At 27.5% G+C, this 26,239-nt stretch overlaps 2 protein-coding genes across 6 annotated transcripts in view; one reads left to right on the forward strand and one right to left on the reverse strand.

The window, feature by feature from the left end:
* Positions 1 to 26,239, forward strand: part of LOC129968493 (protein white-like) — a 108,089-nt gene that overhangs the window by 34,273 nt on the left and 47,577 nt on the right. The gene's annotated exons all lie outside the window — the stretch shown is intronic.
* Positions 15,684 to 21,875, reverse strand: LOC129968495 (cuticle protein 10.9-like). Its single transcript, XM_056082435.1, has 4 exons — positions 21,811 to 21,875; positions 19,959 to 20,018; positions 17,385 to 17,655; positions 15,684 to 16,092 (listed from the first exon to the last, which is right to left on the reverse strand). Exons 1-4 carry the CDS (start codon positions 21,820 to 21,822, stop codon positions 16,022 to 16,024), a joined length of 414 nt encoding a protein of 137 aa, XP_055938410.1. The 5' UTR covers positions 21,823 to 21,875; the 3' UTR covers positions 15,684 to 16,021.

Here is a 26,239-nt window from a genome sequence, read left to right on the forward strand (position 1 = left end):
GGTAACAAGTCGAAAAGCCACGAAATTCATTTGTTTTTGTTGAAGACGAAAAACCAAAAAAATATAGTCTATAGTATATTGAATAACAATGTCGAAAAAAATAAATAAAAATAAAATAGAATAAATATTATTTATACTTCTTTATATAATATTCAATTTCAGTGAATGTGTTCATTGCTGATAAGAAAATAAGTATCATTCTATCCATCATTCCTAATTAAACAAGATAGCTATTCCAAATTTCAAACGATAATTTCAAAATTATTTCTTCTGTGGCATCAACTCGCCGGGTGCCAGATAATATATTATATTCATGAACTGTCTTGAGTCGGTTTCTTTAAATTATATTTGGTGATATTTCCCATTCTTGTTTAAAGAATTATAGTTTTGTTGTTCAAATTATTTAACTTTTATTTCTTTACAATAACACAACTAAGATTCTTACGCTTCAAAATAATACATTTACAAAAATATATTACAATAAAACTGCTCAAACTCCTGGATTACAAGACAATAGGTTTCTAACAATATAATGTAATAATAATAATTAGCACTAAAAAGTTGGCAAAAAATCATTATTAGTTGAGATTTGCGAAAGTGCGTTTCATATTTACTTTGCGAATTTCGCGAATTATTTAAAAACTTTATTTAAAGCTATAAAACATGGCTAAGGAAGTGTTTTTTGTATCGATGGGTGTCTTTCACCTGAGTTGCACTGCTTTGAAAGTATACAAGTCCTTCAACGGTGATTTACCATCTGTTTCTCAGATAACTGGATATGTCAGAAATATTTTTAAACTGAAGAGTCAGACATGCAACTGTTGACTATGCATAATTCTGATCTACAACAAAAGGATGACCTCCGTCTTGACATTATGAAAAATTGATTTTGATGAAAAATTGATTGTTGGAAGTTTTATTTTATTCGGATTGCTTACAGTCCTTGACCTTTTTTTTCTAAAGGATCTCACATGTCTGAATTGAGAATCATAGAAAAATTCTTAAAATACCATCGAGAGCAACCGAACTAAAAGTTATTTTGAATGTTTAAAGAAATTCCTCAGCAACTGGTCAAATATTTTTCAAGATTTTGACTCTACTACTTCAAGCTAGCTCCATCAAGACAATAAGCATATTTAGAACTACCATCTATATTTGTACTTTTGAAGGAAAAATATTCTATTGTTGAAATAATGTTCTGAAAAATTAGGACTCTGGCAAAACGAACTTAGTTTATACTTAATGCTTATTGAAATCCCGGTACAGTTCTAGGGACGGGTACCATTTGGCGACTTTCCGCCAAATTTTTCTCGCCAAGCCCCGCGGACGCTGTAATTTTTAGAATTTTATTTCTCAATATTATGACTATTTTCAAAAGACGCTGGCGACTTTATATTTAAAGTCTGGCGCCAAATTTGGCGGTACCCGTCCCTAGGATTTAGCCGAAATCCCAATAGTTTTGGAAACAGTGTCAAACCAACTCCACCGAAAAATTGGTCCCTAAAATGAAACTGCCAAACCTGATATCACTGGACCTAGATGATTTGCTTCAATGTTCAGATTATACTGATAAAGTAACAAAACTTTTACCATTGCTGATGCACATTTAGATCAATCGTCTAAAATAATACTTAGGTAATACGAATAATTGAATATTGAATGAAAGGCTGGAGGAAATATACTAATGGAAGTATTTCCATCAAAAAAGAGCTGAATAAAGTTCATAAATAGATGGCTGCAAGTTTTACATAATTCTTCAGATTGATTTCGGTGTTCAAATTCTTTTTTTCTAAAAGACTGCATACGATTCAGACACTTTCAATAACACAATGCAAACACGAACTTCGAGAACAAAGCAAGAAAGTTATTGATTGTTTGATGTTTTGCTCGAAAATGTATTCAGATTTAGGTAGAATGTTTTGAAATCAACGCCAAACTGGCCTCATCGGAAAATTGAAGACGAATTTTTGGCCTAAGTGAAGATTAGTGTGCACCAGCTGTTTGTCGCCAGTATTGCAACCCATCGGATCCCTCTTATAACAACCGTACTGCTGTTTTGTTTACTACTTTTTGCAATGGTTGAGTTGTACATAAACTACAATTACATTATGAAAAATGCTAAATTAAAAATATTAAAAAAATATCGATTAAAGATTTTAATTTTGTTTTTTATTATAATTAAAATTTATTAAATAAAGAAAGTTACGCTTATGATTAAAAGTTATTTTCTTCTTTCTTTTCTTCTTTTCTTTTCTAAAAGTTATTTTCTTCTTTCTGTGCACACTAAAATTCACTTTTACCCAATCAACTCGCTTCCAATCATCAAGAGTTCAATAGCGGCTTTCAGTTCCAACAGCCCATATCAATGATTTTGGTTGAACAGTTCACTGACACTTGTTGATGCTCCTGTAATGAAATCCATGTTAATTTGAGGATGTGTTGTACGCCTCTTTACTTTAAGGATTCTCGTTAGTTGCTGATGGTCCCATTTCTTTCAAGATCTTATTCCAGACGCATTGATGTCGAAGATTTGATATCTTACTGGATACCTGATATTCACGGTGCAGTTGCAAAGTTGTACTATAAAATCGAAATGTCATCTCTGCCTATGAAATGCTCTGTTCCATCTATTATGCACCGATTTTATTACCGCTGTTAAGATAACTTAAATCGTGATAACCTGCCATTGTAACAGCAAGAAACGATCTTACAGCTTTTCGAAACACTTGCTGTCTTATACAGGAACTACTGAAAGCTTTCGTTACGCTGATTGGCTGTTCCGTTATTTGCATATGCATACCTATAAACGATTTTGTATCTTCAACATATAATAAAAATAAATATAGTAACATTCCAAGCGTCTATACTGAAAAACAAAATGCGCTTAAGAAATATAATTTGATCACTAACCAAAAAGAAGATTTTAGTTTTCTTCAAAACGTAACTTTTGAAGAAAATGTATATACAAATTTTGAGACTATTTATTAGTTTTAAAATGCTTACGTTGCTACGTTGTTTTTCTTTTCTACGTTGTTTTAAAATGCGACTACACAAAATTAGTATTAAATACCCTCGAAGTAATTCAAAAGGCAATTGATCACAGCTAAATTGTATCGCGCTAATCAAAGAAAAATAATGGATTCAGAGATTCTTGAAATGTTGTTAATTTCTCGAAGAAAATATTGTTATTCCGAAAGTGTGACAACCCTGATATATATTGAATTTTTTTCAAGATTTTGGAGGGGTAATCCATTAATATGTTATTTTTTTTCTATGAAATAATAATAATCAAAATGTGACTGCATGCCTAAGAAATGTGACGTTTTTTAAAAATGTGGCTTCATACTTTAAATTAAGTTCATTTAAACTGAAAGTTTTGAGGCAATCCCTTTTGATTGCAAAATAATAGTTAGATTGCAATGATTGACCAAAGTGTGTGTGTGTGTGTGTGTGTGTGTACAAAGTTTGCAATTATTGCTGTTGTTTTAAATAACATTTGCCGTGAATTATTCGTATTATGAAAGGTATAATTTGTAAAGAAACACTTTTAACACAAATTAATCATTTATTGATTTAGATTATGTTGATGATTCATGATTTTGCCTTTATAAGTTAAGATAAAACATTATTACGGTAATTGTTTCCACATTCATTTAAAGCAAATTTGGATAATTAAATTGTATTTTGAGTTTTGGATATAAAATGAGTAAGATGAACTAAATATCAGAATTTGCGAAATAAATTTTAATTAGATGTCGTAATTATAGACAAAGATCTACTGTGCTGAATTTTAGTCATGGAAAATATACTTTACGAAGGAGAAAATTTAGTATGCATTTTTTATACCAAATAAAAAGTTTTTTCAAACTTTTAGCAAAATCTATTCACATGAATACATTATGATGTGAAACTTATTCAGCTTTTTATTTTCCAAAAAAATAATTGATATATTCATTTGGTGTTTATGTACAAATTTATACATAATTTATTGCACTGAGTGTCCCACTTTCGGATATAAATTACGTTTATAGATAAATAAGAAACAGATTAAATTTAGGAAAATTCGAAAAAAGAATATTTATGCTATTTTAATTCTAAGGCCGTATCGTGCTTGCAAAAGGTCTATTTAAAATATTGTAGAACACTTTCACTTCTTTTTGGAGTGTCATAAATCAAAGAATTTTTGTTTCTGATGATACAGTTTGCTCACCACAGGTTCAAACTTGGAATATCTATTCACTTATTAGTATTCCCGCTTGATCGCTCATTGTAATTCTAAACGTAAAGCGAGTGTTTTGACCTGCTCTGTTTGGGCTAAGTAACAGAAATTTGGTGTGTCTAGATTCTAAAGTATTTCCTGTTGAGAATCGCAACTATTTTTGCTTTTCCGCCTTTTATAAAAGAGTCAAGGGTTAATTGACTGAACAGCAAATTTGTTACTGAATGATTTTCTCTGTTAGTGTTGATTATTGAAGTATTCATTTAAAGGAAAAAAACATTAACATCATTGTCAATCACTAGTTTTAATCATCTAAAAAAATGAAAATTTGGCTAAAATATAAAAAAGCATGAAAATAAAAATATTTAGGCTACATCTAAAGAAATATATTAATTCAAAAAACGAGAAAAATTTAGCTAAAGAAATATGTTATAGATATTTAGAATACATTTAAAGATATATCTTCTTGCATGAAGGAGAGAAATTTGACTAAAATATTGAAGTGTAAGAAATTACAGAAATTTTGATATATATAAGTTAAAAAAAAAGAAAGTTATCTCGGCAAGCTAGAAGGCAAAGATAGATTCCTTTATATCTAAGTTACTATTTGGCAACATATTAGAGCTTGAAAATCACTTTTCAGCCCCTGACTTCTAATATATTTTGTATTTAAAGTTTCCATAACTGCATTTGTTCGTCTTGATAATCTTAATACTTTGGTGAATTGGATTTGTTTTTCTATCTTCAATATTAAGAAAGCTATAACGAAATGAAAATTACTCTCAAGTCACCGTTTCCACCCCATTTGAGCAAGATATATATATATATATATATATATATATATATATATATATATATATATAATATAATATAATATAATATAAACTTTTGAACGAAGGGTGGTTTTGGGTTCTAGGGGCCATGATCGGTGAAAAACTAAAGAAATTTTCTCTAAGTCTTGTCATAAGTACCATTGCAAAAGGTAGTTTTCCGATAGGAATCTATCTAAAAATAAAAATTCCATTTAAAGAGAAATTTGTTGATTTAAACAAAAGTTTTTGAAATTGTAAAAAATTAGACGAATTTAGATCAAAAGTAAAAAAATATCTTGATCTAAAAATTTAATAGTTATTGCATTTATTATATAATTATTTCAGAGCAAAAAATTGAAAATAATTTTAATATATTTAAAATAATTTTAGATATTCTTTTTTATTTGATTTTAAATGAAAAAAATTGATTGCCTATTACAGAAAAATGCGCGTTCTTATTGTCGGTTTGGGTAGAAAATTTGATGCAGATTCAGTATTACGATGTGGTGAAGTGACTGCAGTGTAAATTTAACCGCCTGGTTAGTTGAATTGTTTAGCTATCGTATCTGCATACACTTTTGAACATCCAGACTCAAAGAAGCAATTAAATTTTTTTTCAATTCATTTAAATCTAAATTGTTGAATATTGCCAAGAATTTGTGATTAAATAATATTACCCTCTCTGCGTATATTTCTCGTATTATAAACAAAATATATATATATATATATGTATTATTTTGATCTTTAACAGGCTGTTTGGCAAAAACTCTTTCTTTCCTTTTTCAGAACGATGTTATACTCCCAGTATCATAAATGTGCTAATTTCGGAAAAAAGATTGCATTTTTTTGTGTTTAATTAAAAAGTTAATTTAACAAGACATGATTGTGTTTAAATTTCAAAAATGATATCTCTTCTCTTTGCTTTTATTCATTTATTTAAAAACACGAAACATGAATTCAAAATGCTTTCTGCCTTTTAAATTTATCAATTAACGTGTTAATGAATGCTGGATTTCTTAATTCAAAAGATTTATTGAACGTTGCCGTTCGAGAAATGAATATAAATAATTATTTAAACCCTTTGCAATTTACTGTAAACTAACACAAATCAGAATTATACGGTTTCTTAACAAACCGTGTAAATGAATTTAAGAATGCTTTTGAATTTCGAAACTGCAATTGAGAGTAAAACCACCTGTAAAAATAAGTACAAAAAGGAACACCAGCGTAGGTTTGAGAAATTCACGCTGTACCTCCAGGCCTGCAAGGAAACGGATTACAGTTTCGTGTGCGACGTGTAATTTATTTTGCGACTTATTAAATCCAACAAGTGGGAAACGTGCGGAGGTATGAGGTGGATCAAGTGCACGCCCACGAACCTATTCATCAGGGAACAATATCCTATTTAACACACATCGTGTTGCACCTGCCCGTGCGGCAGATGTTTCGAATCACGTGGTGCGTGCGGAACGTGCTGCTGAAGTGATGTACTGACACATCGATGAGGAAAATAAGTCGTTTTCAAGGCATTTTCGAAACTTGTTCCATAGAGGCAATTTGTTTTCATTGAATATTGGAATAGGATTACAATAATTAAATAATTTAAATGAGATAAAATACTGATCTGAAAGATTTGGAACCATAATATTTTTAGACAGTGATTTTTTTTTTAGAACATGCCACTGCACTTTTAAAATATCTTAAATATAAAAGTAAAAAGGGAGTTTTGAACTTCAATCCAAAAATATTCTAAAGGATGAATGAATCACAACAGGGCAATAAGTCTAGTTTCATCCTGGATGCCACTTGACCATTGCCTCTAATAATATCGAAATTTAAACTTATAATAAAAATGAATGTTATTCAATGAAAATATGATGACGAATTGCTGTTTTATTTTTAAAACAGTTCTTTCCAGACTTATTCGATTCTTATTCTCTTGACGAATCCGCATTATCTCAAGGCATCCTACATAAAACTTTTGTAAATACTTTCCCCAAAAGAGTAAAAAATTTTATATCGATAAAATAAAAATGAAACAAACTTATTTTTTTAAATTCGAAAATGTTTTATTGAACAGATTTTTAAATGTTATAGTTCTGCTGAATGCTGCATATATTTTGATTTAATCTTCTAGTAATTACATAATTTAATAGATGCGCACACATCTGTATTGCTTAGCTTTTTTAAATCAATCAATAAATATATTACAATTTGCATATTTCTTATAGGATATATTCATTTATTTTCTTATTAGGATTAATTATTATAAAATAAAATTAGAGAGAGTGGCTCTTTGAGGATACTGATGATTGTGATTAGCAAAGGGTTAAAACAGACAAAGCTATAATTTCTTTTGCTTGATACTTTTAATTTTATCACAAAAAAAATCTTGAAAACCTTACATATATAAGATGTAGCAAATAGATTTATATTTCTCTGAACTTGAGAATGTTACAATGTATACACGTCTTACTGGCGGCCAGTCTAATTAAACGCTTATAAATTTTGTAATTTTGTTTAATTTCAAGAGAACAAGAAATTCAATCAGATTCTATTCTTTTTTGCGGCTGCAGTAAATCTAGATGGCGCTGTTCCATTATATGGAAATCTCCGCAAATTTGTCTATGTTGAGATTAGAAATCTTTGAAAGAAGATGAAACATTTTTTTCTTTTTACCTTCGTCTAACGTCTAACATTTCCATAGTTCTAGGTTGTTATATAATATAAAAACTACAAATTGCATTGACTAAGATTTAAAAAATTCATAAAATTAATGCAAATAAAATTATGAAATTATTATCTTGCCATCCTGGAAATTAGATTAACTTGGAGTCGAGGGGAACATATTAGAAACTGTTTTACAAGTATTTAAGGCATTGAAAGCAGGGTGATCATAGTATTTGTACAGAAAGGGAATTCTCCAGAAATTAATTTAATAAAAATTAAAATTAGATCTTTTTAGAACTTTAATCAGGCTTATTTATTTATAAACAAAGACTGAGACAACTAGGACTTTTTTTGAAACCGAGAACAACGAATTTAAATTTTTGTTATATTTATTAATTACGTCGCTCTAAATGAGAAAAAAAAAGAATAAAAAATGGTAATTTGTAAAAGAGCAGTTCTTTTTTATGAAAATTTAGTTGAAGAATACATTTTGCTACTCTAACAAATTTTATATAAAATGTGTTTAGAAGAGAATAACACTATCTTATAAATTATTCATAAAAAGAATTTTTTTCATTAGAAATGATATTAGCTTATATTCTCTGAAGAATCTGTAATTATTGTTTTAGAAATCGATTTAATATATTTTTAATTTATTATTAAATTGATTTTCTTGAAATTAAACTCGAAAGATTTAGTCTATACGAATAATTAGAATTGTTTTTGGTTTATTTATTTTCCTTTTATCATGACTGTTTACTTTCTTTGAACTATCTGGCAGGCATCAAAAAGGGGAAAGATTAAAAAAAAATTATAAAAAAAGCAAGAAGCTTGTAAATAGAGGTTTTGTTCCTAGACCTTTTGACATGCCTGTATGCCAAATGAGAAAAATATATTTTAAGATCCAACTTCTTGGTGTACAATGGAATGTTTGACCCTCAGTGATATGAAAACCTCTTTTGGTATTTGCCGAGGGGTTTACATCTGGAAAGTTTGTATGTCTAATTGACTTATAACCTTCGACCGATTGTGTATTTATAAATCTTGGGCAATACATTAATAAGTATTTAACAACCCCAGCGAACCATTTTCAAAAATAACACTCGGATTTCATAATAGGAAATGCAGTGAGGTTTATTTACCTTTTCTGAGAGGTTGATCTCGGATGAGTTATAAAAAAACTGCGTTTCGCATTAAATAAAAGTAGGAACTAAAAAAAAAGCTTCAAGTTAAAAATATGTTTTAAAGGAAATTAGAAACTAAAGAATGAAGGAAACATACAATTTCAAAGTTATATAACAATATTTTTAAAGAGCTATGATTATGAAAATTGTAATTCGCATAGAAATAGATCCAACAGGAACGGCAAATACTTATATATTTTATTGATTCTAAGAAATTTTTTGTATATGCATTTATTCTAAAAAATAATATAACTTACGTATTTATTTCATTAGTCATCTATTTTTTTCTCTTAAATTATCTGAACGGTCTCAAGAATTTCACAATTCGAAAATTTATTATTTTAAGATTATCATGAATATTTAACGCTTTAAAGGGCCATTTTTTTTAGTCATATTATAAAATATTTTTAGGCTTGAAATTAGAATAAGAAAAGGGATTCATTTAGCTTATTAGATAAATTTAATTTGATTCATTAATTAATTTGGTTAATTAATAATTAACTAACAAATCAAGAAACATAATTTTGTGTGAGATAAAGAACTAAAGCCTCTAAATTTCTGTCTTTCTAAAAAATGTGTCAGAGCTTATGCCAACCTACATAAATTCATACAAAGACTGATAAATTTGGTGGGAAGCATACTTCCCACGGCCCTAGAAAGGGTTAAATAAATGAAAAAAAAACACAAAATAATTGTTATATATATTTTTTTATTCAGAGATTATCTAGTAAAGCATTATTTGAGCTTAGAGCTATATTTAGCGTACCTATTATTATATGTACAAAACAAATGTGGAACTGAAGCTTTTTAGACAAGTTTGCGTTTTGAAAATGGGGACTAAAGGAAGCATTTCCTATAAGTACGAATTCTTTTTAAGCTGATTAAACATTTCTATCTACATTTAAACAATGTTTAAAAAATTTGCTGTTAAATGACTATTTTGTGCATTTACTTTCTTGAATACGAAATATAGAAGAAATATTGCAACCGTCAAAAAAATTCGAATCCGATGTTTTAATGAAATCTCCTTTTCAGATCTCCTTGAGTTAAACACTTTTTTGGTCTTATGTATGTCTGTCTGTCTGTCTACATGATCTCTCAGAAACACATTGAGCCAGACGGGTGAAATTTGTTATGTGGAAATAAGACCAAAACGTAGATTTCTGTCAGATTTTGAACGAAATCCACTAGCAGAAAGTCTGTCGGTCTGGCTTTTCGATTACAAATGAATTTGATAATTATAAAACGCAAAAAGATAGGTTGTTAAAATTTAGATAGAAGTCTAACATCTGAAATATCCAATACTTATAGACTATAATGTACTAAATACTTACCAAACTCATTCTAAAATATATCAAATTTTGAACTAAATACTTCAAACGGTTGACCACATGTCGGTCTGTATTTTCTCATGCATGTAAACGCATTGAAGTCGATGATATTTGGTTATATTATCTTGCGAGTGTAATTGTAATTTCGTTCAAATTTTGGTATAAACCAACCGTCAAAAAAGTGTCCCAAATCCAAAAAAAAATAATAATAAAAAAGGTCCACAGTTCTTTTGCGATAGATTCAGTGAAAATTTTAGATCGTCGCCGAGGTTCTATATTTCGTAATTATTGTTCTGAATGATCTGCAAGATAATCCCCGCCTGCCAAAATACACAATACTACACGGAGAAAGAGGCGGTGGGGGGAGGGGGAGATAAGACTTTTTTTGTGTGTATGCGAAAAAATTTCAGGCAGATCATTTCCATTGTTTTTTAAATCTAATTTTAATAATTTGATACGCAATTGTAACGATGTTTTTAGTGTTAGGATAAAATCCAAACTAATTTCATTGTGCCTCCAAATCATTCAATCTTGTGCGTTTGCATATTAACAAAACTAGTTTAAACAAAAAATTCCTTTTTTTTGGCATGAACTCTGAAATAAGATTTTCACTTCCGCCTTTATTTCGTGGTTCACGCATGCGTAGTAATGCGATGTAGACTGACTTCATTAAATTTTTATTTTTCAGTCTAAACAAAAAATAAGAAACTCAAAATAAATGCAATCCATATTAATAATTTAGCAATCAGAAAAGTCAATATACAGGGCAAATAAGTTTTCACCGAAGTAGTATCTCCTCCATACATCCAAGGTAGAGAAACCCGACCAATATAAAGCAGATATGAAGGTAGATTACAAACAGTCGGGTGAAGCTGGTATAGAGAGAACAAATCTGATAAGTATATCAGAGACTTTCCTACTCATCATAACTTATAACTTAAAATAATATCCATAAAACATACTACAAAATTTACATAATGTTACAAATCTGTAATGTTGCTATCCAGCACGGTTAGTTCCTTCACTGGGAAGACCGTTTTACGATCAGCTCTTTTAAGTGCTGATCGGGTGCCACGTCAGTGATCTCAGAGCTTGGCGACAAAATAGATATTACTGGAAACTACCAGAATTTTAGCAATTAAGTCAATAGGAACCGAGATATGCCTGATTGTTTCAGAACCTTCTCTGCCCGTCCCTGGAAACTATAAAAGGCAGCTGTCTCAAGCCAAGTCAGTCGTGAAAAGAGACGGTGGAATAGTTGTATCAGTCCAGAGAAACGCAAGCGTCCTGTGGAGCTCAAACTTTCTGAATTGAGCTGTATGTCGAATCCTGGTGTTTATTGTAGAAGCAGCATCGAGTCATGTGTGGAGTAGCCAATCGTGTAGTTGTGAGTCGGCAGTTGGATACAGCTAAAGCGAGGAGACAGTGGGGAACTGCAGGCGTTTGGGGAGAGCGTTGACTGTAGCTACGTAGATTCTCTCCTCCTGGATTCAGCCTGGCCGCTTAGTGTACTGTGGTTGTTATTACTACCGATTTCTACTTGTGGGCTACTGTTTATTGTAGTATGCTGTTGTGTGTTGCCTGAGTTCGTCTCAACATATCTGCTGTCCTTGCATTCGTCTCTTCATATTTAATAAAGTCGTCGTCCGTTACTAAAGGACTGTTTATTTCATCGACCAACAAATCGGACAAGAACCCCAGAAGTATCCGGGTAATAGTATAATAAGTAATATTTATAATATAAATAATAAAATTTAGTTAGTGAAAATTTAGAGATTACGAAATATGTTATTTTAATAGAATTTTGAAAGGATAATGAAATAATAAAGTAAAATACATACACAATATAAGAAATAAGAAAATAACGATATTAGATAAACAAGAAAGAAAATATAAATAAAAACAAAAAAAACATATTATAAGAGTAAAGAATAAAGTGAGAGGAAAGACAAAAGATAATTTAAAATACTATTAATAATAAGAAAAAGTAGTATTCTATATGAATTGTTTCTCTGTCTAAAAAGTCAATTAATTTGGGTGAACAAACGGTTCGCCAAAGAAGTCTAGTGTTTATATAAATAAACTTTTTATATAAACACTAGGCTTAGGGATCACGATTAAAGAAAATGTGTACAAACATTTTGGAAATCGTAAGAGGAAATACATTAAAATTGGTAATGTCCTTATAAAGAATCTATCGAATGACTTCGTAAGTCAAGCATTGAGAATCTCTCTAAATAACATTAAAAGCAACTGAAGAAATTCACTGAAAAATAATTTGAATAATATCAAAAAACAGTTTTTTGATTGGTAAACAGCTATAAAATAAAATGGTGGAAATATACATCTTAATGAATTGTATTCCTTCACAGAATCATTATCCTTCATGAATCAGTATTCTTTATAAATAAAATGCATCGCTGCCTTGGTGTAAAGACATCGTTTGCACTCACACGAAGAACAGCCTTTTTAAATAAAAATAATGATTATTCCTTTTTGTTATCAAATGAATACAGAGAATATTTGTTTTCTCAGAACGTTCATAGTATTTCCCGAAGGGCATTCTTTACGTCAAAAGGAGTGACCCGTGAATAATTGGAATGACGCTTCTTGCCCATGCTTGCTGACCGAAAATGGCGTATCGAATGACCATGAAATATTAATCTAAGTCATTTTTATATCAATTTTCCCTTCTTCGATAGAAATGTTATCTGCCAACTGAATGCAATTATGTTGGATAAATATTATTCGTAGAACGGTTCAGCTTTTTCAGTGTTGTTTATAGATAAGGAATATAAGGTATTTGAAAAGATAAAGATCGGATAGATTAGTTATATTTCATAATTAATATTAATTTAAACATCAATGATTTCTATGTCGAAATTTAATTGAAAGGCCGAAATTCAAATAACAAATATCTTGCAAATAATTGAAATTAGGACGACGGTTACTTGTGAAACTGCCACCACCGATTCTCGTAAGTATTATTATTGTATATTTACTCAATGATTAATTTTTTATTAATAGTTATTAATAGTTATGTTTATATTGAGAATGTATTTATGCAACTATTAGCGTGTGAATTTTATCCCAGCATGCTTTAAATTGTTTTATTTGTGTTGAGGGAAAAGATCGGGCACATTTGGGAATATGAGGGAATATATATGATGATTATATATATATATATATATATATATATATATATATATATATATATATATATATATATATATGATGGATAATATGAGGAATCATATTTGTGAATATGAGGGAAATTCATATTGAGTTATTGTTCCTTTACTTTTCTGCAATTAAATGCAGTAAAGTTGATATGTTCTCTTAATTTTCAATCCAAATATACTAAGACATAAACTCATATTTCTTTTTAGTTACAAAATTAAATATATTACAAAGATCTGATTCAAAGATTTAAGAAAAAGATTAAAGTATGGAATTTTATTTAGTCAAAGCTATACTAATGTAATCTGCTTGAAATCTGGGTTTCAGCATATGGGATTATATTTGGACTTATATTAGGAATATTTATTACTTTACGACCACATTTATGTTCCTAAAAGAAGATTTTTTAGAAACATAATTATGCAAACATTTATGGACACATCATAGCGCAATTCATTTCTTTGTGAACATTTTCATTTTTACCTTGTATAAATTTGAATTGTAAGGCAACTATTGGCTAAAGATTTTTTTTCAATAATATTCATTTTCTTTTTTTCCTGGACTTTAACATAAAGTTTTTCAGTTTTCTATCTACCTAAATTTGTAATTTAAAATTTAATTTATTATTGATTGTATATTAACGGAAAGAATGTTCGGATGTTTATATTAAGTCTTACATGAATAGTGATTCATATTTGCAGTGATTCACACTGCAATTTACGCCTTTTTAGCAATTAATCTACATCTTTACTAATAATAGAGGGAAATGTATATGTGTGCATATCTGTCTGTTGGCTCTACAAATCAGATCGTTTGATCTTGATTCACCAAATTTGACACAAATAACATTTAGAGAATAGAAGTGCACATATTGTAGATATTTTTTTAAAAAAATTATTATATAAGAATTAAGGGAGATTTTTGGTGTTCCTCCTTGAAAATTTCAAAAATGATTGCTGCAAAAAATTTATTTTTTATGCAGTTTTAAAATTGTTTTTTTAAATATAATAGTCTAATTATGGCAAAATTCCTCCCACCACTCTCCCGAATTTTGAGAATTTTTTTAGAATATTTTCTTTCCATAATTTTCAATAATAAATTTCATTGTTGTACTGAAATTCAGATCGTTTTTATTGTTTTTAAAATATCCATCCTGGTAAGTTTGTTCTATTGTTGGAAAGTTAAGGAATAAAAATATTTTATATTACCATCTCAATTTGCATGTGGTATGTGAAAAGTGAAGAAACAGTATCTTGAAAGATAAATTGTGATGTCATTGTGATATCCTGGATGTAGACTCCCTTAAAAATGTTCAAGTACATAATAAGAGTACGAATGTAAGGTTGTTAAATTAGCACTTTTTTGACACCTATCATAAATTGTTTAAAAATAATTTGTTAAGGAAATCGTTAATATCAGATTATTCAAAAATGATTTCCCTATCCCTGGCCAAAACCTATAAATGGTCACCAAAGGCAGATAATGAGGGATGAATGAAAATTCGAGGTCTACTCAATTAATCGTTAAAATAGAAGTAGTACAAACTTTAAAGATTATACTAATTTATTATTCATATATAATATATTATTCATAGCTCATTTTTTTATTAATTTGCGAAATTGCATACACTATTCTAAGCTTTAATGCATGTACTCATCAATTTGCTTATGCTTTAGTTAATTCTATATTTATATCGGGATATTTATCTGAAAATAAATAAAATCTGTTAAAAATCTATGATAATAATAAAAATTATCGTGATTTCATGATTTTATCGATACTAGTGGCAACTTATTTGCTCTCATTAGTTCAGAAGAGGGTATGAAATATCTATAAGCAATTAATTAAGTTAAGAAGTTATAATAAATTAAGCAGTTTATTTCATGGGATGTTCTTATGTTCTTCGAAGGCAAAATACAAATTGCAGAGTTTTAAAAGTATAAAAAATCACCAATAAAACTATTCCAGTATTATCGTTTCCCATGTAGAAAGTCAACGGATTAATAATTCATTTTAGCTATTTACCAATAAATTTTAATTCAAAAATTTCAAATTTGTTCGTTATTTTTTTGCTTTTGTTACATTCATTTATATAAATTTATACAACTTTTAAGAAAAAAAAGTGTGCAGCTAAGGAATCTCACTTAAAAAAAAACGTATTTTAAATTTCAAATTCAGAATTTTTGTACTCCAATCAGGTAAAAAAAATGCAATAATTAAATAATTGCAAAATTCGGTTGATTTTACATGAAGTAAAAGTAAATAGAGACAAAAATCAAAGTTAGAAACAATAAAAACAATTTATTCTTTTTTCCAGGCTGAATTCGAATACCTTTTATTTTTATCAGAACAGTGAGCTAAAAAGTCATATTTATTTGCATAATATGAAGCCACAGCTGATAATTTCTTCGAGAATAGGTCACCAACAGCTGCTCACCCAGATATACCGAATCTTGGAGTTCACATATACCGCAGTTGCAGCCAAATAATTCCCAGGTGGTGTAAAAAGCAATCATCAACCCAATGCGTTGACTAGCGTCATTCAGTCATATTGAAATGTCCCCTTTGTTTATAAATTTGAATTTCTAATTGATTTTCAAACTCAGCGCCTAATTGTTTAGTCTTCTAGAGAGTGGCAACAGGGACGGGTGCAGCAATAGGTGCTGGAGCGACGGGAAGACCGGCACTGTAGATTCCTGGAAAAAAAGATTCGTTGAATGAATTCTTATAAAAACAAATCATACACACTTTCATCATATTGTAACAAAAAGCGATATAAATATTGTTTTTAGAAAAAAATTCTGATATTATAATTGAAATTTTATCGCTATGTACGTTCCTCGTATATACATAGACAATTATTAAAATTAAATAAAACTTGTTTATTTATTTTTACTTATAATTTTCATTTTTTTTATCAAAATATTTGCAATGATGTAACATAATTTCTTAGGAAATGCGTCTAAGAAATGTAGCAGATTTCCAGTTTTAATGATATAATTTTTGTTGATTTTCAGTTGTAAAAAATATTTTTGACATAGATTTTCTTTTCCAATCTTAAATATTCAATTTTGAATACTAAATTCTTTCTTAAGTATTAAAAACGTAAAAAAAAAAAAAAAAAAAAAAAAAACACATTTTTAGGTTTTGATCTGCTTTAATGGATTGCATTTATAATAAATTTTGTAAGAATTTGAGTTTTCAAGGAGCAATATTTATCTTTTATCCACCACATCTTTTAACCATCCTGTATCCATTAATACTGCACAAAAATAAAAATAAAATAAAGGAAAAAAAATCGATTTTTTTTGCATAGTTTAAAAACTTTAACCAAAATTAATTAAAAGAAAATCAAAAATATTTCAATAATTTCCATTTTTTTTTCGGCCGTTGCATTACGCACAGCAAAATATGCAATGTGAACAAGAAGATATTTGTGAAATCCTCGATCATAATTCGGTAATTGTTAGATTATCTTGAAAATTTAATCGAGACCTGTCCACTTTTATAATTATTTATTTCAAATAATTTTTTGAAAAAGCAAAATTTAAAAATAAAAATATCCTTATAAATGGTTGTATAATATTTTCTAATAACTATCAATTATTTATTATTTAAGTATCTACTAGTAACAGAACGAAAACAGAATATATAGAACGAACAGCAAGAAAACAGAATATGCAAATAATGTCCTATATTTGTAAAAATAGTTTCCTAAAGAGTTTAATGAAAGTTCACTTTATATATTCTTAAAAAAGACGCAAAAAAGATTAAATTATGATTTTAAACTAATTGTTATTAATGCATAATTAAATATCAATGTATTTGACAAAGCTAGTTTCAGCTTTGACTTCTTTAGTACAATCTTTAAAACTTCATAGGTCAGTCTTACGCTTTCTGCAAGACAACCAAGTATTTTCAATAAAAATTAATTATTTATTAGAATCTTTTATAAAAAGTTTCATATAAAATGGCATGAGCAGTGTACCTCCAAATCCATCATCAGCGCTGGATGAGATGGAGACATCAGCAGGGGCCTGGTTGCTAGTTCCGGGTTCATTGGTGATGACGTTGGCTCTGAATCCGAGTTCATCAGCAACGTATTCGACGGTTCGGGATCGGCCATCTTCATCAACGACAGAGTAGGATCCAGTCACTCGTCCGGTTCCGTCTCCAGATTCGCTGTGGGAACTGGATCCCCCGATGGCAGGGGAGCTGTAACTGTACTGGTATGGGTTGGGGACACCATAGCCGTAGTCCTTTGGGAGATAAACAATATTTAGTTGCTGAGGGAAAACTACAAATAAGGTAGTTCAAAATAGGCTGAGATTTATTTTTTAGAAGCAATTTTTCGCTGATATATATATTTGCCATTTATATTGGAGTTTGATTTGGAAAGATGATTGCTAAAGCAAATAGGTGTGGAAAAATGTTTTATTTGAAATAAATAACAGAGTTATGACAAGTAAGCGGGCAAAAAATTATATTTTAAAGAATAAAAATATCGAGAATGTAAAAAGCTTTAAATCTCCCTTCCTTCTAAATTTTTCGTCAACAGCCGATTTCTTTAATGCCATCAGCAATGCTAGATTATATCATTCCTTAACTCTTAAATGTCGAGAGTTTCTTCAAGAAATATAACCAAGTTTATTCTAAAATATTACGAGAAAAATTTTGTGTCTGTATTGTATATTGTGTCCATAAAATACATAATAACAGAAATGTTATAAAATCGATTTACAACAAAAAACATGGCAAACCAGTTATTGGCGGGAAAAAATATGTGAACTGCATATCTTTTTGTATGCAGTAATATAATATTTTATTACTATATACAATACCTAAGATTTATTTAAGAAATAAAAGTAAGAAAAAAAAAGTTTTAAAACAATTAAAAAAAACCAATAATTTAAAGTAAAAAAAAACGATTTTTTAACGAAATTCCGATAGTAAATAATTGTTTTGGAAAAAAAATTTAAAAATTCATAATTTGAGTTTCCATATCCCAAAGCTGTTTCCTTTTTTTTTAAATACTTATTAGATTCTAAGCTAATTTTATTTAATAAAAACTATGCCTTTTTTAACACAATTATGAAAATGTACTATCAGTTTACTGTACAAAAAAAAAAAAAAAAAAAAAAAAATACAAATGAAAAGTTGCTTCAAATTTACTATTTTTTTGGAGAATATTTTGAATTTCAATTAAGCTGATTTGATGACATATTAAAAATATTTCTATGTAGAAACAGCAAAATACAAATAATCCTCTATTGTATAGTATGTTTACAACATTTTTTTGAATGCAACTGGGTATGGTAAGCGAAATAAGTCCTACTATCACATAATATTCAAAAATGCAGTCCACTTTAGCACTTTTCGAAAATTAGAGAAATTTTCAAAAAAATGGAGTGTACTAATAGGAATATTTATGAAAAAAAAATTAGTTGGAGAAATCAGCTTAATATGTAAAATAAGAACAAAACTTTTCCAATTTAAATTTTCAACCGATTTAAATTTAGTTTCAGCAAGATATTAATTTGGAAAAATAACTATAAAAAGTATCATTTTTTTTAAAACTGGTATTAAATTTATATTTACCCTCGTATCATTTCATTAAAGATATGAGTATTAAAGCACTATATTACATTTTAAAATAAGCATTATGAAGGAGGTATCAAAATTTTAATTTGAATCATATTAAGAACTCTTTGATTATAAAAGTGCTTATAAACATATTTAATATAATCCTCCCATTTAATCTAATGATTGCTAACAACAAATTTTGACATGAAATATTACTTGCGATATTAGAATTTTAAAAGCTAGAAGAAGTTATGAAATAAAAATGAAAAAATAATTCGTCGAAGAACAATATTAAAATAAATTATCGAATACGCATTAAATAAAAAGTTTTATTAAAAAAATTATTGTACAGCATTTAATGGGTGCTTTTAATTTGATTGGAACAAATAAAAAAAAATATTTCTCCAAACATTGAAATTATGAATATTAAATACGTTTTGAGCATAGGGTATTTAAGTATATTATTTATTATTAGTATAAGTATTAAGTATAAGTAGTATTATTAAGTATAAGTATTATTATTAAGTATAAGTATTTAAAGTATATTATTATTAAGTAAAAAGTATTAATAAATATTGATTTATTAATATGAAATTGTAATAATTATTTCTTAATATAAAAGTATTAATAAAATATAAAATACTAATTATAATTAAATATTTAATTATAATTAAACAAGTATCATAATTAATATTTATAAGTATTTAATTATAATTGATGCTTATAAATATTTAATTATAAAATATACTTATAAAAAGCTAGAAAAAGTTGGGAAATAAAAGTAATTGTTTAAACAAAATTACTGAATATTCGTTAAATAAAAATAATTTTATTTACAAATTAAATTATGATGCAGCATTTAATCGATGTTTTTAATTTAATAGAAAAAAATTATCTCTCCAAACATTGAAACTACGAAAATAAGATACGTTTTGGGCATAGATTATATTAAGTATTTAATTATAATTAATTTACTTACAACAGGTGGCACAGCGTATTGGGCTTGGATGAGAAGGGCGGAAGCAAGAAGAATAAGTGCCTATGAAAGAATAACAGAATAAAAATACATATATAGTATACATATAAAGTATTTAATACGATTTTTATACTTAATTTTTTATTTGAACAAAATAATGCGTACTTATATAAATATTGTTTTTACCATACTTTCAATTAAAAAGTAAGTTCTATATTTTAAAGTTTTGTTTCATAATACTGCAAGAACATCTTGCGTCATGTCATTTGATATTGCGTGTAATACATAAAAAACGGTTTTTATTTATTTATTTATTTATTTTTGTTAAATTGACAGGGATTTCGCTTATAATGTCATTAAAGTAAAAATCATCAAGGAAAAAGAATCGTAAAAAAGGGAAAGAATGAAACAAACAATTATTGATTAATTGTATTATTATTCAATGCGTTAAATTATCAACTGGTAATTGATTAGATGAAATAAAGTTAACAAATTTTAGATTTGAAATATGCGAAAACATCTCAAATAACAAAAATTAACTGTCCTTTGTTGGATTTTCAAAAATTTTATAACAATATATTTTTTTAAAAAAAGTGAAATGCATTGAATTTATTCATTAAATTGGGTCCTTTGATAAATCTTTGTTGCAAGATCTCGATACTAAAAAGATAAAATTGCAACTTAATACAAATTATGTTTATCATACACAGAGAAAAAAATATCTTTGCAGCTTCGCATAATAATCTCCAAAATATCCGGAACAGCATATTTCTTTCTGAATTTTATTAATAAGTAAAAGATTATTTATTAATAAATAAAAGAGAGCTTAATAAATGCAAAATTTATATAATATTCCATATTATTTGAAGAATGTTTTTCATTAATTAATTGAATTTTAAATAAGAAATGTTTATAAAAATCTGATTAATTTTAATAGCTTTGTTTCTTCCTTAATTTTTGGTTTCTTCATTTTTGAATTTTCTTAATAAAAATAAGTAACAGATCGCAGGGATTTAAAAATTTATGGTAGCGATGAAGAAAATAAATTATAATTATATTTTATCCATTAAATTAAGAATAAAATAAAATCGGTAATTTACTAACATTCTGAAACTTTTGAGATAAATTTTGATGAATAAAATAAGGAAATTAAATTTTGAAAAACTCTTGTATCTTTGAAAAGGATAATGGAATAAATAATGAAATTTTGTATTCATATCTTGCTATAGAAATGATGAAAAATTTCAAAAGGAAAAAAAAAATGCAAGGAGATAATTTTTAAAAATAATTTCAATGCAACAAAAAAGTATCACCCCTTAAATTTTATTGCATGCCAAGTCCTATTCATTATGAATATTCAAAATCTAAGCAAAAAAAAAAGAATTCTAATTTATATTTAAGAACAAACATGCCTATCTGTTCCAAGAAATGAATAAAAAAAATATTTCAATTTGTCAAAAATTAAAAAATGTATATATATGCTAAAATTAGAAATTAATCATGGAAACAATTTTGATTGATTCTTTGGATTCGCTTATGACTTTGGATTCGTAAAGTTTATGACTTTATATAATAATACAGAACAAATTTCGCAAATATTATAAAAATAAATTACTATTGAAATGTTAAATATTTAGAAGAATAAATATTTAATAATATTTTTGCAAGAAATCCAAAATTTTATCCTTTTGGTAGTTATTATTCTGAAAGAATAGAAGAAATAAAAAGTCCTTAAAATCCCTAAAAATATTAATTTTTAAAATCGCAAAAAAAGAAAAAAAAAATCTATATCTTTTCAGTGTTTGATTCGAGTTTTGTTTCTAAAGAAAAATCCTTTTAATACTGCACTACATACCTTGATCATCATTTTGATGGTAAGTAAGGTAGTTCCTTTGCTGTTGATGGGAAAGCTTGGATGCTTCAACTGCAACTGTACAGTTGGATGCCATCTTTCTGTCTTTTATACTCACCTCGACACTAAGCTCGCCACAACTAACTTTTTTGTCACGTACCATCTTGATAATTTTTGCTTGTTAAGCAAAATATATCACAAGAGTCAATGAAGAATAAAAAAGACATTTTTTTTTGTCTTCTTTTACTACAAGAAAACGTACCACGTATTGTGAAACACTGTCCATCTTATCAAAATGTCCATGCTGTGAAAGTTGAAAAACTGGAACACAATTTACAATTTGCAGTACGTTATTTTAGAAGAAAGCGAAAGTGTAACACTGTGTGTGTATATGAACTTTCTATGAATATTTTTACTCTCCCCCCCCCCTTCCTCCCTGTCGCTTTGTGTGTCGTTTGTCTTCTTTGAAGAAAAGATAGCGGCCACGTGGCCTTTGGTTTTCTGGTGGTCATTACAATTCGCAGCGGTTCTTCCAAGTGCGTGACCAAATTTTAATTCTTTTTGAAGAAGATTGATCTTTGTTTCCTTGGAACTTTTCATTTTATGCCGCTAACAATCGCGTATTTAAGTCTAAAGATTGTCATGTTGCCACGTAGCTGTCGCTAAATTAATTTGTTTACAGATGTATCTTTTCGCCATAAATTTGATCTTTTGTTTATTAACTACTTTCATTTATATAAAATTATTAAATATTATAGTGTGAACGTCTCTTTTAACAAGCTTGTTTAAACGTAGACGATAAAATATTTTCCAACCACGCATGGCCAATTATGATGCATTGAACAATAAAAATAAAATAAAATAAAAACTGGTAGGTGACTACGCTAAAACGTCGATTTGAATTTTTTTTCTAATTTTTGAGAATTTACAATGATTTTTTTATGTTTGAATTTACATACGTTTTAATGCTACTTTACATTTTCAAGCGCTGCTTTCTCAAATATAAAATATGATAGAATTTTCTTACGAAAAGCATTATGAATTAAAATTCAATTGAAATTTTTGTACAAATTTATTATAATAATTTCTCAATTTGTCCTGCAGTTTCGGAAGTAGAGAAAAAGTAATCTATTCATTTAGAAATATTTTGTAGGTGTTTAGTGCTTCACAATCTGAAAAAAAAATTGAAAATTTCATGTTATTTATCAATCGAACCCCGATATTTCAAGAATAGAAATATAACTTATTTTTTAGTTTAGGAGCTAGATAATATATTTCTTAAGCTATCTGCAAAATTTTATGCAACTCATTTGATGAACCTTTAAACTAGAAGATTTTGCTTTATACCTCTTTATAGCAAAAAAAAAAAGCCATTTTTCTAATTTTTAAAAACCTTTCGCCACTAAAATGATATATTTTGGTTCCATAGATTTTTTTTTTCAATCTTCTCCGTGCAAATATTTAAAAATATAACTATTTTCGAACGGTTTTCAAAAAAATTCATCTCGAATGTAGTCACATACTTTAATAGGCTGTTCAATAGATTGTTTATTCTATATTAAGAAGAAAAATGCACTGTCGGATCTTGGTTCTAAATACTAAGAATTAACAAATTTTAACAAATCATATAATGCTAAAACTTTTCTCTTAAATCACTTTCTTAATCTTTTCAGTACATTAACATTAAAATGTCGAAGGATATTACAGAATTTAAAATTAAAAATATATATATAAACTTTTAAAAATAATATAACAACGAATAATGACAATTACAAGAGAATTTTTTTTCCGTATTTCTTTCAAATTAAAAACGTTATAACTTTTTTTAAAATGTTTCAACAGCATATGATGATTATAGTATTTTTATTGTGTTAGAGAGCATGTAAAATATTTTTTTCTTTCTTGTATTATCACGTAATATACAATAAAAATAAATTTGCATCATTGGATATATTGTAATATATTACATCATTTTATTTTTATAAATAGATATAAAAAAGTTAATTTTTGTGGAACCGATCGTTCCTCGGATTTCGTATCATTTTAGGAAAGTTTAATAATAAATGCTATAATTTAAAATTTTTTTCGTAAATTGAAATGATAGACGTGATTTTATTTATAAAATATATTAATGAAGTTTTTTCCTATGACTTTTTTTTTTGGTTCTAAAAGATTCTCTATCTATTTCTTGATACTTTATGCAGAACATTCTAATAAGAGATATTAGCTAGCATTTTAATGGTATAACGTATTTTATATTTGATGCAACTTATGTGAGAAAATTTCTGAGTTATAGAAATACAAATGCTTAACATGGAATGCATTGAAGAAACTCAACTTTTCTTTCAAAAAACAAAATGACATGCAAGATGATGAGAAAAATATTTATATTTAGAAGTTTCCAATATTTTTTCTACAAACCTTTTCTAAAATCATTAAATGGAAACCATTAAAAAAACCTAAGAAAATATGTAAATAGTCTAAAATTTACAAAATATTTGTTACACTAATAATTTTTATTCTTTGGAACTAACTTCTAAATATTTCGCCAAATATGCAAAGTCAATAAAATTCTCAATTATTCTTAGAACATTTTAACAGTTTGCATGACTCAGTATAACCAAAATTGGCTTTTGCGCCAGACAAAACATTGCAAATAAACTTGTATGATAAAAAATATTTATACACCGTAAATACTTCAAATTTAAAATAATTTGCATTGAATAATTTAAAAATAAAAATAAAAACTCAGTTTTATCGGTAAGCGGATTAAATATCTTACTGTTGTCGCAATCCAGCTGATAAAATAAAGCAGTAAGAAGAATAAGAAAACAAAATTTGCTATCTATAATCCAAAGATAAATCAAAATAAGCATTTGCATTTCTTATATAATAAAATTTTCAAAGACCATATTTTATGATGAAAAGATAAAAAAGCACCAGACTTTTGAATGATATAATTTTCATTAAGCTCTCTTGTGAAGAACAGCAAAAATTTTCTTATCTCAAAATTTTTTTTAATGTACTAATTAGCTATTTTTACATTTTGGATTCGCAGTTAAAAATATCTCAAATTTTTTAAAGGAAATTTGAATGTCTGATCTAAAACGTCCTAGGCTTGATTAGTTTGCTTTGTAATAAGATCTAAAAATTTAATTCTAATCTTATTGTAATAATAACGATCATACAAAAATGTGTTTAATATCGTAGCCACGCGCTTGTGTATAAATACAATGCCTAAAATAATAAAGAAATATTATAAAATATACATGAAATATTTTTTAAAAATTAAAAAAAGATCAAATAATTATACGAAAATAAATTTAATATCACTTGAAAGCTAATGCTTGAATTTTTAATTGGTTAAATTTTTGTGCAGTAATATGCTTAGAAGTCAAAGCTGAAATATTTTTATTAATTCATAAACAAAAAATTTATTACAATGTAAAAGCTCTACTTTATTAAGCACCTACGAGCCAAGAAGTAAGTATGGGCTAAATTTGTTATCTCTAGCTTATCTCGCTATAGAGGGTTAGAACAATTTTTGAATTATGCATGGCACATCGTATAATTTATACACAACGTCCGCTTCTAAACGTTATCATACTCTAAAGCGTATAAATGGTACGTTAAAAATCTTAATTAGCTAAAACTTTACGTCGCATAAATAACATTCTGCCACTAGCATCAAGCCAGCAACTAAATTAAATGAAAGATATAGTTGTGAAACGAGTTTATCTTTGAATTGAATACGAATAAATGTCTTTAATAAGTAGTATGATTTTTTAAAACATTTTTGTAGAATGCATTTTACAGTAACAGACAGAAAAGTCCGAAACAAAAACCAGTGGAAATGGTGTCCCCAAAACTTTCTGACATATTCTCTAATAAATTTGACATGCCAGAGAACGCTTTACATGACATTGGCGTATAGTAGTTACAAAATATTAACCTTTGGCGTGAATATAGCATTTTTACTGAATCGATCGTGTCATTCTTGGCGAGTTATTTGGCGATTAATTGCTACATGCGATAATAATTTCCAAAAATCGAATTTGTGTTCCAGAAACGTTTTTCTCAACTGATTGAAACAAAAATTTTGACACGACACAAAACTGCATTTGTCGTCTCATACCTAATTAGATATATTTAAGTAACTGCGCTTTTGAATTATCAGGCTTAAATGTTCCTCAAAGTACTGGCCGAAAAACCGTCAACACATAGTTGAAATTGGTTAAAGCATGCATCTATAATGACAGGTATCTGAATATAGATGTTAAATCTGTTACCGATTTATATTTATCTAATTATCTTCGTTTTATAATTAGCGTATTAATTTATGTTCGAATAGTCGCCCAGACAAACTTCCTCTGAAGGGATGTTGTTCAAAATTTGATTGAAATTTTCACATTTAGTGTAAATAAATGTAGTT

This window comes from Argiope bruennichi, chromosome 5 (assembly GCF_947563725.1).
Source record: "Argiope bruennichi chromosome 5, qqArgBrue1.1, whole genome shotgun sequence".
NCBI classification, from domain to species: Eukaryota; Metazoa; Arthropoda; class Arachnida; order Araneae; family Araneidae; genus Argiope; species Argiope bruennichi.

Coding starts and splice junctions, on each gene's coding strand:
- LOC129968495 (XM_056082435.1), bottom strand. Junction 17,656..19,958: donor AATACGCTGTGCCACCTGTT/GTAAGTAAATTA, acceptor TATCTCCCAAAG/GACTACGGCTATGGTGTCCC. Junction 16,093..17,384: donor CGCTGATGATGGATTTGGAG/GTACACTGCTCA, acceptor CTTTTTTTCCAG/GAATCTACAGTGCCGGTCTT.